This window comes from Neophocaena asiaeorientalis, unplaced genomic scaffold (genome assembly GCF_003031525.2).
Source record: "Neophocaena asiaeorientalis asiaeorientalis breed wild unplaced genomic scaffold, Neophocaena_asiaeorientalis_V1.1 scaffold327, whole genome shotgun sequence".
NCBI classification, from domain to species: domain Eukaryota; kingdom Metazoa; phylum Chordata; class Mammalia; order Artiodactyla; family Phocoenidae; genus Neophocaena; species Neophocaena asiaeorientalis.
The window spans coordinates 6,739,527-6,764,951 of NW_020174560.1; the positions used below are offsets into that span (position 1 = coordinate 6,739,527).

At 35.4% G+C, this 25,425-nt stretch overlaps 1 protein-coding gene across 6 annotated transcripts in view; it reads right to left on the reverse strand.

Moving 5' to 3' along the window:
- The window catches only part of BCAS3 (BCAS3 microtubule associated cell migration factor), a 575,284-nt gene that overhangs the window by 418,827 nt on the left and 131,032 nt on the right, over nucleotides 1-25,425 (reverse strand). For all 6 annotated transcript variants that reach the window (XM_024757571.1, XM_024757569.1, XM_024757570.1 and 3 more), the window contains exons 10-11: nucleotides 12,375-12,451; nucleotides 7,109-7,192 (exon numbers count right to left, since the gene is read on the reverse strand). In XM_024757571.1, the coding sequence (XP_024613339.1) occupies nucleotides 7,109-7,192; nucleotides 12,375-12,451 (161 nt within the window). The remainder of the gene's footprint in view (nucleotides 1-7,108; nucleotides 7,193-12,374; nucleotides 12,452-25,425) is intronic.

Genomic DNA, 25,425 nt, shown 5'->3' on the forward strand with positions numbered 1-25,425 from the left:
AACAACAACTTAGGACTATTGGTTGGGTCTTCTTATCAGTGGACAAAAAATTAAACCCAAAATTTAACAGTCATCAAATCTTTACTTTGTATAGTAAGTAACATGACAGTACTATCTACCATAGCTCATTAACTTTCAAAATAAGGTCTAATGCAGGGTGTGAGAGAGGGGTGCTGGAAGCTTTCTACATTAGTAAAGACCTTTGCCTCTAGGAGAAATTTGTTCCCATGTTACAGTCATATCAGCGAGCACTAGTGTCCTCGCAATCTGAAGAATATTACAAGAATATTCACATAACTAATCTGTACTGTAAAGTGCTGAACGTAAGACTATAACGAATGTGTCAGGTAATCTACTGTGACCAAAAATTCAAATGAGCATGGCTCTTATTCTGTTCTGTTGCAGACAGACTTGCCAAAGGGTCACTAGTCATCTTTAACCTTTCTCAGGCCATATCAGTTGTCCTCCCTATCCATTAGGACTAATGGTGCTGCTTTCACAAAAGCTGTTAGTTGTCATTAAGAAGTTATCAGATAACAGGAGAAAACAGAGGCATTTTTATTAAATCAATTTACAACGCTGGGGTTAAAGCACATTAAAAGGAAAAATCAAATAAAACAGTTATAAGGTAACTAGAATATATGGACCAATATTTAATAAATATTTCAAAATAATCCAATTTGAACAATTTCAATATTAAACTTCTTCCTTCAATACGACCTCAGAGAATTTTTCACTATTATATTCTTTATAAGGAAAGCCAAATTATTTGGAAAGATGAATTTTAAGTGCTATTTGAAAATCCAGGAAAAAAAAATTATTTCCTCTAAAGAGATTCAAACACATATACAATTAATATAATTTATACTTACAATTGTAATGTAAGACATAAAAGAGAATTAAAAATTTAATAATTATTCCTTCTATATAACAATGTGGTTAACCTATATGAAGCCACATGAGAAGTTATCAGAGAGAGAACAATATTAATGATTACTCTGTCAAAGGAAGTGTAGCATTCTTTTTTTTTTCCAAATTCATTATTACATTTATTCCATTATTGAATTCATTTATTCACTGCTACATATTGGGTTTACAGAAATGAACAAAATATAGTCCCCGACCTCAAGGAACTCACCATCTAGTGGGAGAGACTAATAAACTGACAATCATAAACAATTATACACACACACATATGTTACCAAACCAGGTTCATCTTGCCCAACACACAGCAAGCCAAAAAGCTGAGACATCGAGGTTTGTAGCAAAGAGAAGTTTTCTTCACAATATAGCCAAGCAAGAAGACAGGAGAACAAATCTCAAATGCACCTCCCTGAAGGCAAGGGGCTCGGGGTATTTATGTGATAAAGAATAAAGAAGCAGGGCGGTCTGAGGTGTGGGGAGTGTGGGAAGCGTGGGGGAAAATGATTGGGAAAAAATGTACAGGCGTAACAAAGCTACAGGTCTCTGCACATTCAAAAGGTCATGGAGCAGACCCTTGCACAGGCCCAGGTGAAGGGTAAGTGGCCCCATCCAGTCTTTTGTTCTTTTTCAATAAAAGGGTTTCTTTCATTTTTTTTAACTTTACTTTTTTTATACAGCTGGTTCTTATTAGTTATCTATTTTACACATATTAGTGTATACATGTCAATCCCAATCTCCCAATTCACACCACCACCTCCCCACCCCACTATCCCCGTGTGGTGTCCATCCGTTTTTTCTCTACATCTGTGTCTCTATTTCTGCCTTGCAAACTGGTTCATTTGTACCATTTTTCTAGATTCCACATATACGTATTAATATATTTGTTTTCCTCTTTCTGACTTCACTCTGTATGACAGTCTCTAGATCCATCCACGTCTCTACAAATGACCCAGTTTCGTTCCTTTTTATGGCTGAGTAATATTCCATTGTATATATGTACCACATCTTCTTTATCTATTCATCTGTCGATGGACACTTACATTGCTTCCATGACCTGGGTATTGTAAATAGTGCTGCAATGTACATTGGGGTGCATGTGTCTTTTTGAATTATGGTTTTCTCTGGGTATATGCCCAGCAGTGGGATTGCTGGGGCATATGGTAATTCTATTTTTAGTTTTTTAAGGAACCTCCATACTGTTCTCCATAGTGGCTATATCAATTTACATTCCCACCAACAGTGCAAGAGGGTTCCCTTTTCTCCACACCCTCTCCAGCATTTGTTGTTTGTAGATTTTCTGATGATGCCCATTCTAACTGGTGTGAGGTGATACCTCATTGTAGTTTTGATTTGCATTTCTCTAATAATTAGTGATGTTGAGCAGCTTTTCATGTGCTTCTTGGCCATCTGTATGTCTTCTTTGGAGAAATGTCTATTTAGGTCTTCTGCCCATTTTTTGATTGGGTTGTTTGTTTTTTTAATATTGAGCTGCATGAGCTGTTTATATATTTTAGAGATTAATCCTTTGTCCACTGATTCATTTGCAAATATTTTCTCACATTCTGAGGGTTGTTTTTTCATATTGTTTATAGTTTCCTTTGCTGTGCAAAAACTTTTAAGTTTCATTAGGTCCGTTTGTCCATTTCCATTGTTTATTTTTGTTTTTATTTCCATTACTCAAGGAGGTGGATCAAAAAAGATCTTGCTGTGATTTATGTCAAAGAGTGTTCTTCCTATGCTTTCCTCTAAGAGTTTTATAGTGTCTGGTCTTACATTTAGGTCTTTAATCCATCTGGAGTTTATTTTTGTGTATGGTGTTAGGAAGTGTTCTAATTTCATTCTTTTACATGTAGCTGTCCAGATTTCCCAGCACCACTTATTGAAGAGGCTGTCTTTTCTCTATTGTATATCCTTGCCTCCTTTACTGAATATAAGGCGACCATACGTGTGTAGGTTTATCTCTGGGCTTTCTATCCTGTTCCATCGATCTGTATTTATGTTTTTATGCCAGTACCATATTGTCTTGCTTACTGTGGCTTTGTAGTATAGTCTGAAGTCAGGGAGTCTGATTCCTCCAGCTCCGTTTTTTTCCCTCAAAATTACTTTGGCTATTCAGGGTCTTTTGAGTCTCCATACAAATTTTAAGATTTTTTGTTCTAGTTCTGTAAAAAAATGCCATTGGTAATTTGATAGGGATTGCACTGACTCCATAGATTGCTTTGGGTAGAAGAGTCATTTTCACAATATTGATTCTTCCAATCCAAGAACATGGTATATCTCTCCACCTGTTTGTATCATCTTTGATTTCTTTCATCAGTGTCTTACAGTTTTCTGAGTACAGATCTTTTACCTCCTTAGGTAGGTTTATTCCTAGGTATTTTATTCTTTTTGTTGCAATGGTGAATGGGATTGTCTCCTTAATTTCTCTTTCTGATCTTTCATTGTCAGTGTATAGGAATGCAAGAGATCTCTGTGCATTAATTCTGTATCCTGCAACTTTACCAAATTCATTGATTAGCTCTAGCAGCTTTCTGGTGGCATCTTTAGGATTCTCTATGTATAGTATCATGTCATCTGCAAACAGTGACAGTTTTACTTCTTCTTTTCCAATTTGTAGTCCTTTTATTTCTTTTTCTTCTCTAATTGCCATGACTAGGACTTCTAAAACTATGTTGAATAACAGTGGCAAGAGTGGACATCTTTGTCTTGTTCCTGATCTTAGAGGAAATGCTTTCAGTTTTTCACCACTGAGAATGATGTTTGCTGTGGGTTTGTCGTATGTGGGCCTTTATTATGTTGAGGTAGGTTCCCTCTGCGCCCCCTTTCTGGAGAGTTTTTATCATAAATAGGTGCTGAACTTTGTCAAAAGCTTTTTCTGCATCTATTGAGATGATCATATGGCTCTTATTCTTCAATTTATTAATATGGTATATCACACTGATTGACTTGCATATATTTAAGAATCCTTGCATCCCTGGGATAAATCCCACTTGACCATGGTGTATGATCCTTTTAATGTGTTGTTGGATTCTGTCTGCTAGTATTTTGTTGAGGATTTTTGCACCTATATTCATCCGTGATATTGGTCTGTAATTTTTTTTGTTGTATCTTTTTCTGGTTTTGGTATCAGGGTGATGGTGGCCTAGTAGAATGAGTTTGGGAGTGTTTTAATAAATGTTTCAAAATAATCCAATATGAACAATTTCAATATTAAACTTCTTCCTTCAATACGACCTCAGAGAATTTTTCACTATTATATTCTTTATAAGGAAAGCCAAATTATTTGGAAAGATGAATTTTAAGTGCTATTTGAAAATCCAGGGTGGGCAAAAAAGATTATTTCCTTGAAGGAGATCCAAGCACATATATAATTAATATAATTTATACTTACAATTGTAATGTGAGACATAAAGAATTAAAAATTTAATAATTAATCCTTCTGTATAACAAAGTGGTTAACCTATATGAAGCCACATGAGAAGCAGTCGTCAGAGAGAGAAAAATATTAATGATTACTCTGTCAAAGAAAGTGTAGTATTCTCTTAAGGAGCACATACTACATGGCTTTTTAAATATTCTCCATGTTATATGTCTCATGGTAATATATCATATTACCTAGAAATTATTAAAATGGTAAGAAATAATAAGAAGAAATTTTATTTTCTATTTTCAATAATGACAGGCTAGGTAAATCAGATCAATCCTACCAATGAAAACAAGTAGGAAAACCGGGGAGTTTATTTTTCTTTAATTCTGCTTGAAGTTACTGAATATTGAACAAAATAGTGATGAGTTACTAGGTCAAAATCCAAGAGAACAAGGAAATCCAGACATGTGAGCTGGTATTTAGGCCTAAATGCACAGGATGATTCTAGACGGGGCTTCTAAGAGACTGAGTAGTGCTTTTGATAGACTTGTGGAACTAGGTAGTCATGTTCAAGGGGGTCTACTTTCCCTGCATGCTTTGGGTTGAAACATAAAGGGACATACAATAGAAATAAGAGTGAACCTGTAGTAATCAGGATCTTACAGCTATTTCAAGTGACCTTTATTTAAATAATTTAAGTAATCTCAATCTGTGAAATTGGATTAAGATGATCCAAGCCTAGATCTCAAACTCACATCTGTTTCTACAAATCTTTTTTAAAAATTCTAGCAAACAAGGAGTCAAGACATCATAAATGAGAACTAACAGTAAACAACAAAAACAAAACTAAAAGGGAGCCAGATAGTGAAATGATCAGAAACAGACCATGTCTACTATGTTTAAATAGTTTGGCAATTTGAGAAAAACTGAATTCTAGAGAACCAGAAACTATCACTATTTACTAAAATGTTTTATCAATGCATATATGTTCGATTTTATCAAACGCTTTTGGTGCATATATTGAGATAATTTGTATCATTTTCTCCTTTATTCTGCTAATGTGGCAAATTACATTCACTGATTTTGAGTAGTAAACCAGCCTTAATTGTGGAATTATCCCAAATGGATTATGACACATTATCCCTCTGTGTATTTTCTTTTTCTGCTAGTATTTTGTTTAGGATTTTTCCTATCTATGTTAATGAGCAAGACAGGACTATAGCTTTCCTTTTTCATAATGCTCTTGTTAAGTTTCAATATCAAGGTGATCTTAAATCATGAAACAAGATGAGGCATAACCTGATCTTTTTATTCTATAGAAGAGTTTTCGTAATATTGCCATTGTTTATTCTTTTTTTTTAACTGAATTATAGTTGATTTACAAGATTGTGTTAATTTCAGGTGTATGGCAAAGTGATTCCACTACATATTTTTTTTCAGATTATTTTCCATTATAGGTTATTACAAGATATTGAATATAGTTCCCTGTGCTATACAGTAAATCCTTATTGTTTATCTATGCCATTGTTTATTCATAAACATTAGATAGAATTCTCTGGAGAAGGTATCTAAATATGACAGTATCTTTGTGAAATTTTTCTTTCCTTAGCAAAGTTTTATATCCACTTAGACAACAAAGTACAGGAATTATAAGTGTACACCATGATAAATTTTCACAAGTGAACATACTAATATAACAGGAGTGTAATCTATAATATAACAGTAAAAATTATAAAGTAATATATTTATAACTACACTACTTAATTATGGAAGTCATTTTTATGTTCTTATCATGGAAAACTGGAACTAAGTCGGCTAAATAACACTGATGTTGCCTAATTACTGTTTCAGATTTCTCTTCACTGAAATAACCATAATTTTTTCATACAGAGGAGAAAAGTAAACCATTCTTATAAAGATTCTGAAATCTAAAATATATGGGGCTGTAAGCAAAAAGCCATTCAATAATTCCCTTTGAATGAAAAATATGTAATGCCTCTCTCATCAAACCACATCATGTAAGCATTTGTGATCAGTCTTGAAGTATTTTTGTATTTGTTTTACATAAAACAGTGTGACCTTTGATTCCCTCCCTGTGGTTTGTTTTAAACTGTTGTTCTTTTCTGAATAGTTGTGCTTTCTATTACATGCTGTCATTTAGATTCACTATGTCATCCCTATTATTAGAATTGTTTTGTTGTATACTTCACAATTCAAAAGGATGGTGATTATAAGGATACCTTATAATCAGCATAAAGTTTACGAGCCATCATCATAATTAACCCTCGCACATACACAAAAAGAACTCACTTGACAAACACACAGGGGGCAGCTCTGTGACATGAAAGAATCTTTGAATGTGCCAGGGATTTCGCTCAAGTTTTGTTAAGGAATAATATTTTTTTTTATGTCAAGAAGATTCATAAATGTTCAAAAATGCAAAGGGATGTCAGTATAGGTAGAATGATGCAAATCACACACATACACACACACACACACACACACACAAATCCAGAAGTTACTACTTAAAACATGTAAAGCTTTTTTCCAAAGTAATTAGATTACAGACTTTGACCTAGCTAACAGACTTAAATATTTTAAATAGGATAAATACAAACCTTATAATCATTACAATAGAATATAAAGTATGATTTAGGAAACTTAAGAGATTAAATACCTAATCATTTTAAGTCACCAGTTCTCTTGAGTGACAAAATAATTCTGACTTACTTAAGTTTGTTCGACCTTTGCAAATGAAAAGGGAACGTGATAATTACTCCACAAAATCGTACCTCCTAGAGACTACTGGATACTTACTTTAGCAGCACTAATGACTGTGGCAGTATAAGACTGAATGTTGTCTCCACAGGCTCCACCACGGGACTGATGACATCGAATCAACTGGAAAGAGAGAGAATGACCAGAAAGTTATTTCTATTAAACTGTTTAACTCTACAGGCTCTTAAGATAGAGCTTATTTACCATGCAGAATGATGGTGGTGGGTGGGAATGTTTGCATGAGTGTTTTCCAGACAAACAGCTAAAAGCCCTGCTGAGACACTTTTACCCCTTTTTATAATCTACTGGTGCCACTCAAGCAGTTTCATGCTCAAATACGATTTTTAATTACAAGATGAATAGTCTTTAAGAATTCATAAACTCTGAAATGGTAGGATTTGAGATCTGGCAGGCTTTCCACAAATAAATTTTAGAAACATAATCAAAGGACTTAGCCATGACTTCCTAACATTAAATATTTAACATGCTAACAAATTGGAGGTTTTGTCCTCTTAATTCCTACATAAAGATTGTAAAAGGAAACTTTAAAAAATAGACAAAAGAATGTGCCGTATTTCCATTTTCAATTGTGTTTGTGGGGAAGTGGCACAAATTATGCATAAATCAACTATGACACATAATAGCTGTCCACTTCAGAGGGCTCACCAGTTTTAACATTAGAATGAAAAAGACATGCCCTTATTCATAAATAAGTAAATCAAACTGTCAATTTCCAAAGTGAATCAGTAGTTTGACATGCATGATTCTCTCATGTGCTGAGCAATTAACCAAGACTAAATTCTCCACTGCTCCTACGCTTCTAAATTTAAAGAAAAAATAGAAAGAAAAAGAAAGAAAAGAAGAAAGAGAAAGAACGAAAGGGAAATAAAAAAATCATTAGCCAGATTTTTACACTTAAAATTTTCAATAAAATGGCAATAGTAGACTATTAGAACAGCTCCACATTGTGATATGAATTATTAAAAGCCTTCAGAATTCAGAACAAATCTTCCTCTCCCAAAATATAAAAACAAAAAAAATGTTCTATATAATTTAAAACCAGGTCACTTGATAAAGATTAATATGTGAAACTTTTATTCTTTTATTATAAAATCAAACTTTTCTTCATCACTGATTTGTATTTTAAAAAAAAATCCCTTAAGACAATAGTGCTGTGGAATTTTCCAAATCGCAGGTGATTGGCAAATGTAGTTTCACACGGGAAAAGAGGGAGCTTGAAAAGTGATCATTTTAGCTAATAAAAAGAATCTCTCTCACTTACTCACCCAGTCACTCATTCATTCATTCATAAATACACATTTGAAGAATTATGAAAATTATCCCCTCTGCTGCCTTCTGAAGCAAGTGCAAGGAAAGACATATCCTAGAAACACTATCTTTTCCCTGCTTCAGGTAATTAAAATAACCAAGGAAAACAAGCAATACTATCACCTTTTCAATTCCTCTAAATCTGAGTCAGCATTTCTACATAAACATAACTAAGCCAGAAATTTCTTTAAAACTTAGACTCATTACAAAAGTTATATTTGCATCTCAGTACATCAAAATAAAAGATAAAGCAGAAATTTCCGTACTGCAAAAATCTATCAAGCCCAAATCCCAGGAAATATTGGTAAGTGAAAAAAGCGACGTATAAAAGACCATGTATATAATGTTATCTTTGAGGAAATAAAGGGAAATATAAATATATCTATATAACATATGAGAAAATATATACGCATATAAAGACAAATGTATACAATTATGTATCAAATGAAAACTGTAACAATGAAGGAAGGCAGAAAAAGGGGGATAAAGGACAAACTAACTAAAATAACCTATGAGCACAGTATTTGATTGCATACCTTCCATTTTAGGCAGTAATGAAAGCAGAGAAAATTGCAAGAAAATCCTGAACTCTTTGTAGTTGGTTTGATTTTTGCAGTGGTATGAGCAAGCAACTCTGTAATTACTTTTTGGCATTATAGGATTGAAGAAATGAAGAAAACGTGCTGATGTCATGGTCTCCTATCCAAAACAAAGGACATACAAATAGGAAACGGGGGACAAAAAGAGAGAATCCTGTGGAAATACCAATGTGACCTCTTCATTTCCAAAATGTACATGTGCATATGGGTATACATGGGTGCACAAATATGCATATATGTATATTTGCCTCTTTATGTGTATAATAAGAAGTGTGTGTGGATATATAACATGCATATTTCTAAACTTTGTCCACTGAAAGAGTCTAGAAGCAAAAATACACCAGTAACAATGAACACATCTACTGGACAAAAGCTTAGTATCTAATACCATTGCCCATTAAAAAGAAACAGTAAAATCAGAAGAAGATGATTCCAGGGCTGAGACAAGGCAAGTACAAGATGGACCTGGACTTATTCTTATGATAGCAAGTGTGGAAATTATTTTTTTTTTAATTTTGATGAAGCCACAACACAATGTCACAAGAAGCAGACTAAAGGGGCTCTCATTGGTCAACTCTGGCATAATTTGAAAACCAAAATAATTAAAGACAGAAAAAAATTAAAAACTACTTAAAAAATAGGAATCATTAACCCCTATCAAAAATATAGATACAGGAAGATTTAAAAAGAAGGGAAAGTTCTTGATTATGACAGAAAGCCAAATGCCTACAGGTAAATCCGTAGTGGGAAGTGGAAAACCATTAATATGCAATCCTCATAGTAAAGACTGGTTCAGGCAGGAATCATCAATGGATGCTAAAATTAGGTAGGCTAAGATTTCGATAAAACGCAGGATATAAGCATGCTCTTTCCAAATTATTAGTTACAAGAGGAAAAAATAGTACTTATTCAGTACAGAAACTGGACAAGACCTTGACAAAATTAGCATCACCAATAAAGGACAGACATATACCATGTGCCTCCAGATGTGACACTGTGGGAAGTCCAGAACAGCACTCATACAATACTACAGTATTCCAGACAGAAATACATAACCCGAATATAATCAAGAGAAAACATCAAAACACTGAAAGTAAAAAGCATTCTACTAAAAAGAATAAGGGGTAGATGTAGGGGGCTGTAGTCTTCAAAATTACCAATCCTGTAAAAGATAAAAAAAGAAAGGGACACTCCTACAAGATATAATACCTGATCCTAGACTGGATCTGCACTATAGGAAAAAATTTTCTACAAATGATATGATAGGGTTAATTGACAAAATTGGAACATGGATGCTATAATAGATAAAAGTAGCTTATCAATATTAAATTGGCAGACTTCCCTGGTGGCACAGTGGTTAAGAATCCGCCTGCCAATGCAGGGGACACAGGTTCAAGCCCTGGTCCGGGAAGATCCCACATGCTGCGGAGCAACTACGCCCATGCGCCACAACTACTGAGCCGGCACTTTAGAGCCCGCGAGCCACAACTACTGAGCCCACATGCCACAACTACTGAAGTCCACGTGCCTAGAGCCTGTGCTCTGCAACAAGAGAAGCCACTGCAATGAGAAGCCCACGCACCGCAATGAAGAATAGTCCCTGCTCACAACTAGAGAAAGCCCGCGCGCAGCAATGAAGACCCAATGCAGCCAAAAATAAAATAAATAAATTTTTTAAAAATTAAATTGGCTGATAACTTAAGTATTCTGGGGTAATGTGATATATACAACTTACTCTGAGATTGTTCAGAGGTCAACCTAAGTAAAGAGTACATGGGTGTACTTTATAACATTTGTACTCCATTAATTCTTGCAGGTTTTCTGCAAGTCTTCCAAGTTAAAAGTACACTTAAAAATAGGCACTGAAAAACAAACCCAATCAAGATAATATGGCCTCTTGGTTAAAACTGTAGTCAAAGAGCATTTTCACTGAAAGAAACTGTTGCTCCAAAATTTAATTTCTGCAGTTCCACACTCAGCCCAAATGCTACTACAATCAGAAACTGTTAACAAATACTAGCTCTTATGTAAATACCATGGAAACACATTTATCTGGAAATATTTCTTCCAAAGGATGGTACAACCATCTGATTAGTAAACTCCTTGTGAATGCCACTACACGTCCTGGTCTCCGTATATAACACTAGATATTACTGACACGTATCTCTACAAAGGCAAAGGCAAGACAAAGGCAAGACAACCAGCACACTTTGATGCTATGCATCTATGATGGAAGTTTTATCCATAAGAAAATAATATGTAACTATTTGCATAATACCTACAATCCTAAATGAGTAGTTTCCCACACATCACAATAAATCTGCAAGAGCCAAGGGACAATGTATATATCTTCCTCTTGGAAGTCTTGGATGTCTCTGGCACTCAAAGAAATTTCCTACAGACGTAATCATTAGAAGATACCATGATGTCAGCGCACTGAATTGTATGCCTCTTGTCTTATTTGAAAAGAATGAATTTGAAAAGTGATATACTGGATAATCCAGAGAAAGAAGAAGGTAGAGTATAAATACAGCATTCACTAAAATGCAAAATACCTTTATGTAGCGGACAGAATTCTGGAAAAAGCATCAAGGGATTCATCCAGAAAAATAAATTCCTCCAGTAGTTTCTTGATTTTGTGAATTCCAGAGGCTAGAGATATACTGTAGTTTCACCAAATAATTGTTGTACTTACCATATCCAGACTTGTGTCAAGAACTCTTCAATACATATTATTTCATATTATTCTCAATATACAGTAACCATACAAACAAGCAAAAATGGAACAAAAAAATGATCTTCTTTGAAGTCTGTAATTTTTTTTAGGTTTCGTTCTATATTCATATGCAGGGCACTAAATGGCATAAAAAGGGATTTGCCCTTTGCTTTGAACTAGACATAAAAAAAGTTTCAATGTATAAATATAATATCTTCATTTACTATGATGACCTTAAGAGATAAGTGAGATTGATAAATAACCACAAATGGCAGAACCCTTGTTTAGATTTAAATGTACACATACAGTTGAAGTCCATTAAATTATTCTATGCCTCAGGTTCCCAACCTACTACTAAAGACAGAAGTCATTCCTGCCTCCTGATTTCTAGCTCCACAGAAACTCCTGTGATGATATCAATGCTGTGATTTAAAATTAATGGAGTAAAGTTCTCTATATAAAACTGAGCCTGGAAAAGTAAGGCTGAGTCCAAATACTGATCCTGAGCAATAAGATCAGACAACTGGGTGCCCAATTAAAACAAAAACCAAACCAGAGAAAACAAACTAGTAAGTTAAACATTCATTATTGGTTGTTAATTACCTTTGGAAAACTCTTCAACACTTGCTCCATTACAAACATTCCAACACGGCCCGCTTACCTTGTTTTCTGCATAAGCAAGCCAGCGGCTCCCAAGAGCAATAGGATTCATGTTGGGCCCAGGACAAGGGTAGCAGCCTGAAAATTTTCAAATGGCAATGTAAGAAATTTAATAATTTCCGTTGGTGCATCATATTTTGATGCCATAAAAACAGAATAATCAAATGCTTTTATTTTTTCAAGTCTCACATAAAATTCCCATAACCTAGTCATTATTTTAATAGCTAAAAGAGGTTCATTTTTTTCTCCTCTACAGTTTCCTTTGGGTTTTGACTCTGTTCCAATAAGAAATAAATCTGGGAAGAACTGGTATTCACTTTTTGCAAAAATTGGGCATTTTGTACAGTTATTCCTGGAACAAGAGAGAGAAGCCAAGAAGAATCATTTAAAGATCATAAGCCTACAATTTCATAAGTCTAGCAAAACTGTTTAGAGAAGAAAGAGAAAGGATACAATTGGCTCAGGAATTTAAGGGCAAAGATAAGAAAGACATAACCCTAAAATAAAATGACAATAACAGGGGCAGGGCAGAACAAGTAACTTAGGTGTGGAGCTAATGGGGAGAAGTAATCCACAAAGGGTGCCTCAGGAGATGTTGGGGGACTAATTTACATAATCCTATGCATTTACATTAAGCATTCAATTTCATTCTTCTTACTTTCAGCCCAGCCAAAAACAATCTAGTAGGTAGGATTATTTTGTGGTTCTCCAATTTCAAAAAAAAATCACACATTCCTGACAGTGGTCACCAACACCATGGAAACACCAATGCCATCTTCCCGAACTCCACTAAACAAGACACAACACAATTCAGTCAAGTAAGTGATATCTGTCATCCGTGAGGGTCTCATCTCCCCTTCTGACTATACCAATAAGGTCTCTGAGTATAATGTCCTCATCTGTCAGCTACACAAAATGATATTACACGGTTTCACGAAACTGCTTTTAAGGGACTACTCAAAGGAGACTGCAGAATCAAAGAACACAAAAAGCCTAACCTAAAGAATTCCTTGTTTATCATTCCACAAGTATCTGGTTAATATTTTCACAAATGTTTTTCGCCAAAATGTACACTAGTGGATCAAACTGAGGTTATCTATTTCATAGTTTAGGTCTCAATTTGGAATCTAAACTTATACGAGACAGGTTTTTATAAAAATAACCTTTTCTTCCCATGACAAAAAACAAAACAATACAAACAAAGAAAAACAGCCAAATTGCATGAAACACATGAGCGTACCAGGAAAAAATAGCATAATCTGAATAGCATGAACAGCACACCTGAAAATACCTTACCCAGCAGAAAGTCTCAGTCTAGTGCTGATCCTAATAGGAATAGAGTTATCAATGAATGAATAATTAACTACTTTGACAAGCACTGTCAAAAATAGTGGCGCAGTGGTTGAGTGTCCGCCTGCTGATGCAGAGGACACAGGTTCGAGCCCTGGTCCAGGAAGATCCCACATGCCGCGGAGCGGCTAGGCCCGTGAGCCATGGTCGCTGAGCCTGCACGTCCGGAGCCTGTGCTCCACAACGGGAGAGGCCACAACAGTGAGAGGTCCGCGTACCGCAAAAATAAATAAATAAATAAAATAAATAAAAAATAATTTATATGTTCTGTAATATATTTATTTATCTTTTTGCTTCTTTATTTTCTGTCTTCCTCCCACTTGATTAAGGTCGTGTTTGTGTCTTTTGTTCACAGCTAAATCTATACTGCTTAGAATAATACCTGAAAAATAGCTTAATAAATGTTTGAATAAATTAAACAATGCACCTAAATTAATCAAAGCATATGTATAAGACACACTTGCAAAAAAAAAGTCATCTACAGAAGAAAAATTTTCAAATATTTTTCAAATATTGTGCTTGCCTATTCTTTAGGTTAGGCTTTTTGTGTTCATTTTAAAGCCATTTTTTAATAGAAATCTTCCTTAATTGTACATACATGCTTGCCTGAATTCAGAAAGCCTTTGAGTAGCAATTGTGGTGATTCTGAAATGGTAATGCCGTTGTGTTCACAGCCACTAGAGAAGCGCAAGTCGCTGTTGCTTTTGTTACTGCTAGTTTTCATTTCAGCTCCTTCAACTCCATCTACTTTGAGTTTTCTTTTTTCTTTGTTTTTTCGCCACACCGAGCAACCTGTGGGATCTTGGTTCCCTGACCAGGGACTGAACCCGGGCCCTCGGCACGGAGTCCTAACCACTAGACCGCCACGGAATTCCCTGAGTGTTCATTTTTAAAGAAGATGAAGATAATAATCCTAAGAGAAAATCCATATGTCATACAAAATATAAGATATAAGTTTTCTAATGTTTCACTCATTGTTTAAAAACTTTTTTTGTATTTCAGGGTTTAAAGTGGTGTGTTTGGAATGTTTGGATTTCTGGAAAATCAGCTTCTGGGTAACAGTGATGTTACTGTAATCACTGAAGGCATATTATGGACACATATTATGGACATATACGTAGAAAAAAAGGTCCACTAATATAATACAAAGACAACACACTCTAATATATATATCACACAATATTTACATAATAGATTTCATTATGACACCCACACCTAAATGTACTTTTTTCACACCAAAATGTACTTTTATATAAGTGTATATACATAGACCATATATACTTTCAGAACTGGAGAAATGAGCATAAACACTGTCTATAAGAAAATTTCCCCTTTTAAAATGTCATGAAAAAAAATAACCAAAAAAAAAACCAGAAATAAATACCTGTGAATTGTGGCATTACATTAGAGGCAGCTAATCTCCTGAACTTTAAAGTCAACATAATCTAACTCAACCAACTCCGATAACTATTTTGCCTCAACAGATCCTAATAAGTATACCTGCCTACCAAATACTAAAGAATACTAAGAAAAGATGTAGTTTACAATTCTTCATTTCACTTTTTGAGTCAATGTTTTTAGAAAGCTAGTGGATCTCAAGAATTATAGTGTATTGGAATGAAAGCAAATTGTTTTTCTGCTCTCCAAAAAACATTTTACAGCTGGAATCAGCAGACCATCAGCCTCTCAGCACTATCCCAACTTTATAAGCATGACTCCTTTAAAGATTAACCATTGCCTCCAGCTAAACTCTGAAAACAAGTGAAGAAAAAAGAAACAAAAAACAACAAAAAAAACACAACCCAAACCTCTATAATACTGGGACTAATTCTAACAAGGTTACAGTATTTGTGAACAAAGTAAGAGAACTGGATATTTTAAAATATCAGGTTTCCAAATTTAAATAAAGGTAAAATCCACAAAAAGCATGCTACATGAAGATGATTCCATAACTAAAAGATTCATGAGACTGATGCAATTTTACATGGCATCCTCCCAGAATGTTGGTCCTAGTGGGGAGAAGACCTGAACTCATTTTGAAAAACAAAGGATTTAACTACTCTCTGTAACACCCTGCCTTATTTTTCTTGGAAAAGACAACTCAAAAGATTTCAGACCTTTTTCGAAAAAACAGATGTCTGCATTTATGGTCAATTGGCTTTCAACAACACTACCAAGACAAGTCAATGGGGAAAGAATAATCCTTTCAACGAATGATGATAGGTCAACTGATATCCGCATGCAAACGAATGAAACTGAACCCTGGCCTCACACTACATACAAAGTCGAAATGAATCAAAGACTAAAGCTAATGTATTAACCTCTTGGAACAAACCATGGTAAACCTTCATAACCATAGGCAATGCTTTCTTAGATATGACACCAAAAGTACAAATGATAAAAGAAAAAAATAGATAAATTAAACTTCATCAAAACTAAAATCTTTGTGCTTCAAAGGACACCACCAAGAAAGAGAAAAGACAACTCAGAGAATGGGAGTTAGGCAAAACATATCTGATAACTGACTTGTATCTAAAATATAAATAGAACTAGTATAACAATAAAGACAAATAAATCAATGTAAAATTTGACAAAGAGGATAGAAGATGAGCATATGAAAAGATACTCAGCATCATTAGCCATAAGGAAATGCAAATAAAAAAAAATGGTACTGATGAACCTAGTTGCAGGGCAGGAATAAAGAGGTAGATGCAGAGAATGGACTTGAGGACATGGGGTGGGAGGGCTAAGCTGGAGCGAAGTGAGAGTAGCACCGACATATATACACTACCGAATGTAGAACAGTTGGCTGGTGGGAAGCAGCAGCATAGCACAGGAAAATCAGCTAGGTGCTGTGCGATGACCTAGAGGGGTGGGATAGGGAGGATGAGAGGGAGGCTCAAGAGGGAGGGGATATGGGGACACGTGTATGCAGATGGCTGATTTGCTTTGTTGTGCAACAGAAGCTAACACAGTATGGTGAAGCAATTATACTCCAATAAAGATCTATCAAAAAAAAGTATAAGGGACACTCTTGCACTGCTGGTGGGAATGTAAATTGATATAGCCACTATGGAGAACAGTATGGAGGTTCCTTAAAAAACTACAAACAGAACTACCATACGACCCAGCAATCCCACTACTGGGCATATACCCTGAGAAAACCATAAATCAAAAAGAGTCATGTACCAAAATGTTCATTGCAGCGTTATTTACAATAGCCAGGACATGGAAGCAACCTAAGTGTCCATCATCAGATGAATGGATAAAGAAGATGTGGCACATATATACAATGGAATATTACTCAGCCATAAAAAGAAACGAAATTGAGTTATTTGTAGTGAGGTGGATGGACCTAGAGTCTGTCATACAGAGTGAAGTCAAAAAGAGAAAAACAAATATTGTATGCTAATACATATATATGGAATCTAAGGAAAAAAAAAAGGGCATGAAGAACCTAGGGGTACGACGGGAATAAAGACACAGATCTACTAGAGAATGGACTTGAGGATATGGGGAGGGGGAAGGGTAAGCTGTGACAAAGTGAGAGAGTGGCATGGATATATATACACTACCAAACGTAAAATAGCTAGCTAGTGGGAAGCAGCCGCATAGCACAGGTACATCAGCTCGGTGCTTTGTGACCCACCTAGAGGGGTGGGATAGGGAGGGTGGGAGGGAGGGAGACGCAAGAGGGAAGAGATATGGCAACATATGTATATGTATAACTGATTCACTTTGTTATAAAGCAGAAACTAACATACCATTGTAAAGCAATTATACTCCAATAAAGATTAAAAAAAGTATAATCAGATACTACTTTGTGAGATACCAACAGGATGGCTATATAATCTTATTAACAATCATTGGTGAGAAACTGGAACCCTCATACACTGCTGGTAGGAATGTAAAATGTGCAGTCACTGTGCCCAACAGCTCTTCAAATAGTTATGGATAGAATTACCATATGAGCCAGTAATTCAACTCCTGGGTACATACCCAAGGGAAACGAAAACATATCCACACAAATACTTATATCCAAGAGAATCAAAAATAGATGTCCCCATAAAAACCTTTCATTTATGAAAGCATTATTCATAAAACCCCCAAAATGGAAACAAACTAAATGGCCAGCAATAAAAAGAAATGACGTATAATATTCCACTGTCAGGATACACCACAGTTTATCCATTCACACACTGAAGGACACTTTGGTTGCTTCCACTTTTGGCAATGTGAATAAAGCTGCTATAAATATCTGTGTGAAGGCTGTGTGAACATAGTTTTCAACTCCTTTGGTTCAATAACAAGAAGTGAGATTGCTGGATTGTATACTAAGAGTAGGTCTAGTTTTGTAAGAAACTGTCAAATTGTATTCCAAAAATGGCTGCACCATTTTGCCTGCCCACCAGCAATGAGAGTTCCTGTTGTTCCACAACTCTGACAGCACTGGTGTTCTCAGTGTTTTGGATTTTAGACGTGTGATGATGGTTATCTCATTGTTTTAATTTGCATTTCTCTGATGACATATAATGTGGAGTATCATATCATATGCTTATTATTCTTTGGTGAGGTGCCTGTTAGATTCACTGGCCCATTTTTTAATCAGGTTGTTTATTTTGTTCTTGCTGAATTTTAAGAGTTCTTTGTATATTTTGGATAACAGCCCATTATTAGGTTTGTCCTTTTTTTTTTTTTTGGAGTATAGTTGATTTACAATGTTGTGTTAGTTTCAGGTGTACAGCAAAGTGAATCAGTTATACATACATATAACCACTCTTTTTTTAGATTCTTTTCCTATATAGGTCATTACAGAGTATTGAGTAGAGTTCCCTGTTCTACTGCGTTGTACAGTAGGTTCTTATTAGTTACCTATTTTATTTTATTTTTGGCTGCGTTGGGTCTTGGTTGCTGTGCATGGGCTTCCTCTAGTTGAGGCGAGCAGGGGCTACTCTTCGTTGCAGTGTGCGGGCTTCTCATTGCGGTGGCTTCTCTTGTTGCGGAACACGGGCTCTAGATGTGTGGGCTTCAGTAGTTGTGGCTCGTGGACTCTAGAGCGCAAGCTCAGTAGTTGTGGCACATGGGCCCAGTTGCTCCGTGACATGTGGGATCTTCCCGGACCAGGCCTCGAACCCATGTCCCCTACATTGGCAGGAGGATTCTTAACCACTGCACCACTAGGGAAGTCCTAGTTATCTATTTTATATATAGTAGTGTATATATGTCAATCCCTATCTCCCAATTTATCCCTCCCCACCATATCCTGTTAACCATAAGTCTGTCTTCTACATCTGTGACTCTACTTCTGTTTTGTAGAGAAGGTAAGTTCATCTGTACCCCTTTTTTCAGATTCCACATATAAGCAATATCATGATATTTGTCTGTGTCTGACTTAACTTCACTCAGTCTGATAATCTCCAGGTCCATCCATGTTGCTGCAAATGGTATTATTTTGTTCTTTTTTTATGGCTGAGTGATACTCCATTGTATATATGTACCACATCTTCTTTATTCCTCCGTTGATGGACATTTAAGTTGCTTCCATGTCCTGCCTATTGTAAATACTGCTGCAGTGAACACTGGGGTGCATGTATCTTTTCGAATTATGGTTTTCTCCAGGTATATGCTAGGAGTGGGATTCCTGGGTCATATGGTAGTTCTATATTTAGTTTTTTAAGGAACCTCCATACTGTTCTCCATAGTGGCTTTACCAGTTTACATTCCCACCAAGAGTGTAGGAGGGTTCCCTTTTCTCCACACCCTCTCCAGCATTTATTGTTTGTAGATTTTTTTGATGATGGCCATCGTGACTGGTGTGAGGTGACACCTCACTGTAGTTTTGATTTACATTTCTCTAATAATTAGCAATGTTGAGCATCTTTTCATGTGCTTTTTGGCATTCTGTATGTCTTCTTTGGAGAAATGTCTATTTAGATCTTCCACCCATTTTTTGATTGGTTTGTTTGTTTTTCTGATATTGAGCTGCATGAGCTGTTTGTATATTTTGGAGATTAATCCCTTGTCAGTTGCTTCGTTGGCAAATATTAATTTGTCTATTACAAATATTTTCTCTCAGTCTGTGGCCTTTCTTCTCATTTTCTTGACATTGTCTTTTGCAGAGCATAAGTTTTTAATTTTAGTGAAGCCCACTTTATCAGTTATTTCTTTTGTGCCTTTGGTGTTGTATCTAAAAAGTCATCACCATACCCAAGGTCATCTAGGTTTACACCTATGTTATCTTCTATAAATCTTATACTTTATGTATTACATTTAGGCCTGTGATATTTTTTGAGTTAATTTTTGTGAAGGATGTATAGTCTGTGTCTAAATTCAGTTTTATGCCCGTGAATGTCCAGCTGTTCAGTACCATTTGTTAAAGAGACTATCTCTGCTCCATTGTGCTACCTCTGCTTCTTCATCAAAGATTTATTTCTGGGCTCTCTATTCTGTTTGTCTATTCTTTTGCCAATGTCACACTGTCTTGATTACTGTAGCTTTATAGTAAATCTTGAAGTTGGGTAACAACATGGAGGAAACATGATATTATTCATTGAAAGAAGCCAATCAGAGAAGGCTACATACTATGATTCCAACTATATGACATTCTAGGAAATGCCATGGTTGCTGGGGGAAACGGGAGAGCAGAGATGAACAGGCAGAGCACAGAAGATTTTTAGGGCAGTGAAAATACTCTGTATGGTATTACAATGATGGATATATGTCATTATACATTTACCCAAGCCCACTGATGTACAACACCAAGAGGGAATCCTAAGATAAACAATGGACTCTGAGTGATAATTATGTGTCAGTGTAGGTTCATCAAGTGTAACAAATGTACTACTCTGGTGAGGGATGCTGATAATGGGGGAGAGGGAGACTATGTTCGTGTGGGGCTGGGGTTATATGGGAAATTTCTGTGCCTTCTGATTAATTTTGCTGTGAACCTAAAACTGCTCTAAAAAATATAATCTTCTACTATGTTCAGTGAAAGACACAAGTCACAAAAGACCACACACTGAATGAAGTTCAGAAAGGACTATGAAACCCTCTCCAGAAAGAATAAGCACATAAAATATTAAATATCATTTCAGAGATTTATTTGACCATCTTACTCCTGATTAATGACCCTCTTAAGGTTCCATGAGCTTTGAATTTAAAACTTGATTTTATTTTTGCTTTATTTTTTATGTATATGAAACAGAGTAATGCCATTCAAAGGCTCAACGGGTTCAATGGCTGGGAATTATGTGCAGAAAATATGAAAATCACGTTAGTTCATGGCATACATGTTATTTAGAGTCCACTTTATACTGAACACCTGCCTGGGCTATGAAAACACCACAGCAGCCTAGTCTGTTGTTTTTAGATGGGAAACCAAAAGAACAGGGTTTTAACTTGAACTGGTCTTAGATGCCACATTAACCTGCCAATCTCTTCTTATCAATGTTACAAGCTTGCTTAGAAACATAAAAAGAAAGGTTCCTCTTCCCAAAATTAAAAATAATTTTGCATTTTAAAGATCCTTAAAATACATTCCTTATTTGTAATTCACCATTAACATAAATGAAAAATACACATTCTAACCCTAAGACATAACATTAGGATTGTAAGGAATAAATTTTCCTCCTCAAAGTAAAAACAGAAGCCAGTGGAAAGAGTTACTTCCTATACAATCCTTTGGTCTCTCTGGAGACTTCATATCTGCATTTAAGCTTAAGCACACTGGAAATGACTGCTAATGACATCTATCAGTCTTGGTCTTTTGTTTTCTTAATCATACGTGGGTTTTGGATTTCCACATCAGACAGCTGCTCAAGGCCACCTTTTCTGTACAGCCAAATACGAAGGTGTCTCCTTTCTCATCATATTGGCTGTGTTCCCTTTCCAGTTCTCTATCAGCTCTCTTTACCTGACCCTTCCACCCTTTGGCACAAATTCCCATGGTGCGTTCTCTGATGGACACAGCTGTCTCTACTTATTTTACAGTCTCATCATTGTATTCATACACAACTTAGGCAATCATGATTGTATTACACAAGAGCTTTTCAAACTCTTTTAGAAATTAAATGCTTGCATGAACAAAACAATATCTTCATTAAGAATCTGTCATTCTACATGGGCTTTAGTACTAATTCTTTAATAACTAGAAACCAATCAATGGGGGAAAAAAACTAAATGGGCTACCACGAATGCTATTCTCAGTATGCCTATCAGCTCCCCTGTCCTCCAATCCCTATATCCTGTACTTCTCACTGTCCCAAGCAAAACTGGCTTACAAGCATGGAATAACCCAAATTCAGAGAAACACACATAACCTATACCATGCTTCTTTCCGCCTGCCAAAAGTTTCAGTCTGTTTAAAGGAATGGGGGTGGGGTGGGGGTTGCAAAAATTAGGGGAAAATAAGCTTATTTAAAGTTAGGAAATGGCTCCATGTGTTCCTTGATTTTAAATATTAAGTCTTGCTCAATTTTGTTTAAAATGTTGATAAAAATCCCTTAAGGTGAAGTTGTATTTCAAAGAAAAGAAGCTAAATTTCTTCATACAAACATGCGTTAAATATCATCAATATCACAAACCTAATAACCCTTGAATAAATCTGGTCTATAGGGTTTTCAAGTAAAGTAAAATAATATGTAACTAATTACATATGTAATATGTGAGAAAATGGAAGTATGAAATGAGATATATAACTACTATTGGCCAGAGTATTACAGATGAAGGGTTTGGGGAGATCTGCTGTGAAATGCTACAATGAACGGCATTCAGAGTATGAGGAGAGAAATCACAACTTTTGTTGTTCTTGATGCTTTCTGGACTCTTTTTTTAATGTAAACTATGTATTTAAATATAATATAGATAAAGAAGTACCCAAGTCAACAAAGTAAACATATGCGTGCATAACAAAACAAAAAACAGGACATTATAGAATCCCAAAAGCCCCTTCTCATACCCCCTTCCAGGTTACGCAGGTGTGTTCTGACAATGATACTAGACATCTATCTTCAAAAGATATCGCTGGATTTTAACACATAGTTTATTACACTTATTTCCATCATTTATCACCAAGAAATGACAGTTGTACTTTTATACTACCCCATTTTTCAACATTTAACATACATTTCAGACTTAAAGAAATCCATACTAAACAGACTTCATGGCATCCTCAAGCCACGAGACCCATTTTACAAGCAGTACAGTCACAGAATAAGTGATAATCCTAATGAATCAGAAATTACTGAAAATTCACTACTGTGGGCTCCACTCCACTTGACCAGGACTTGCTGCATGCCACTTATAAAGCACCTGACTGCAACACTAGACACACTAGTGATCCTTCCAGATCTCTTCTTCCTATCATGAACAATTCACACAATATGAGACTAATATTTTAATAATACTTGTTTCAACTGTTCAGTAGTCCAGCAATACAGAGGGAAGCATTTGGGACTATATGGCAAAGATCCTAAAACAATAACGTAAAAAAAAAAAAAAGCGCACTCATTTTTATCAAACTCAACTGCTATTTTGTGCTTCCTAAAGGCTTATAAAACAGAAGCTCCTGCTCCTGAAAGGAGAAACAATACTCCAGATACTGGAGAGATACTCAAGAGCTGATCACTACAAAGGTGTAATTTTCAAATAAACTCATACTTCAGAAAATCTGTGTACTTAACTCCAACATGAGAAAGAAACTTTGTTCATATATGTATTCATATAGTCATTCCTTTAAATACGCACCAAATTTATAATTCCCAGTTTAAACCTATATCACTTTCTCTAGAGATGACTACTGATCCTATATGAATAGCTTTCTTCCTTATCTGATAACTTTTGATAGAGTTGTACTACATTCTCAACGCTTTTGGCTAGCTAAACATCTTGGAAAAGAACCACTGATGCTTTGAAAGTAGAAATAGTTGTGATAAATGTTTTCATCTTTAGCAAATTGAGCTTTATTATTGTAAGAACCAAAAAAAAGCATCAGAAATATTTTTAAGTTAGCTAAAACAAATGGATATATTATATCTTGCATGATGGACCTACTTCCTTAATCCAAGTCAAGATGAATAACTTCGCTCTCAAGGAAATTACTATATTGCAGCAAAGATAGAACAAGTAGACAGAAGACACATACAATAACATAGAAATTAAGTGTCTTAACAGAGGGAAAAATTACACTATAAAAGCATTCCCAAAGGGTATTGGGTAAAAAAAGAGGTCTGTAATCTAATAAATCTAGGAAATATTGAAATATAGTAAATAAATTTAAACAGATTAAAATGCTAATCACCACTGGCATCCTCCAATAGAAGGCAGCATTTCCTAAGTTTATTTGACCAGGGCATCCTGATTTACACAGCATGTTGAAGGTCTATTGTTCTGTGGATAGATTTTGGGAATTGCTATCTTTGGGGATTTAGAAGAAGGAGAGGCTTCCTTAAACTAAGGGGATCAGGAAATACATCATATAAGAACTAACATCTACACTGGGGCTAGAAAGACATGTAGGATTAAGTCACTGTGGAAAGAGAGACTGCTAGTGAAAAGGCCATTTCAGGCAGGAAAACAGAGCCCTTGCAAAGAAGTGAGATTTATGAGTGGCTCAAAGAAAATGTAGCATAAGCAGCATGAAAATGGGTTGTAGAAATAAAGATTTAGCAAGGACACTGGATTTTTATAAAGAAGGTTTTGTATGCCAAAAACCTTGAGAGTTCAGTTGGAAGGAATGTACAAGTTTACATTTGTTGACCACAGTTACATCAAGTAAGGCCTTTGTTCCAATCAAAAGACCTCAGAGTTTAGACGATAAATTATCTGATCAATTGGTAATACAGAAATAATGATTTTATAAGTTCTTATCATTTAAATATAGATAATAGATTAAATTATATGTCAGGGATATGCTTCAAAATAATTTGGGAAGGGTATAAATGAAAAAGATTGTCCACGAGTTGGTACTTATTGAAACTAGATGATAAATACATGGTGGTTCATTATACTACCGTCTTTAAATAATTGTATATATTTCCACAAATAAATTTTTTTTAAAAAATAACATTTAGGGACTGTCCTGGTGGCACAGTGGTTAAGAATCCGCCTGTCAATGCAGGAGACACGGGTTCGCGCCCTGGTCCAGGAAGATCCCACATGCCATGGAGCAACTAAGCCCGCAAGCCAAAACTACTGAGCCCACGTGCCACAACTACTGAAGCCCGCGCGCCTAGAACCCATGCTCCACAACAAGGGTAGACCCCGCCTGCCGCAAACAGAGAAAGCCCGTGTGCAGAAACGAAGACCCAACGCAGCCAATAAATAAATAAATTTTTTTTAAAAAAGAAAAAAGGCATCAAAAAAATAACACTCATAGAAAATAAAATGGTATATCTATGGCTTTAGTAATTTAATAAAATGCAATATTTTTGCCATATCACTAAATGACTAATGTTTATCAAATAAGCAAAATGATTGAAAATCAAAGGTTCATTTCACCATTTTAACGTGACTAAAAATTCACCTTTCTACAAGAACTTCATGATTTCAAGTAAGACTGAAAAGTAAGAAGAATACATACTATAGTCTCTCTTCTTCTGCTTAAAGGTATTTTCACTCTTATTTCCACTATAAATGGTTTAATTGAGAAAGTACAGTAAAATCCCATGAAAATATGAAATTTCTGTAATGTGCCAGTTTCTATA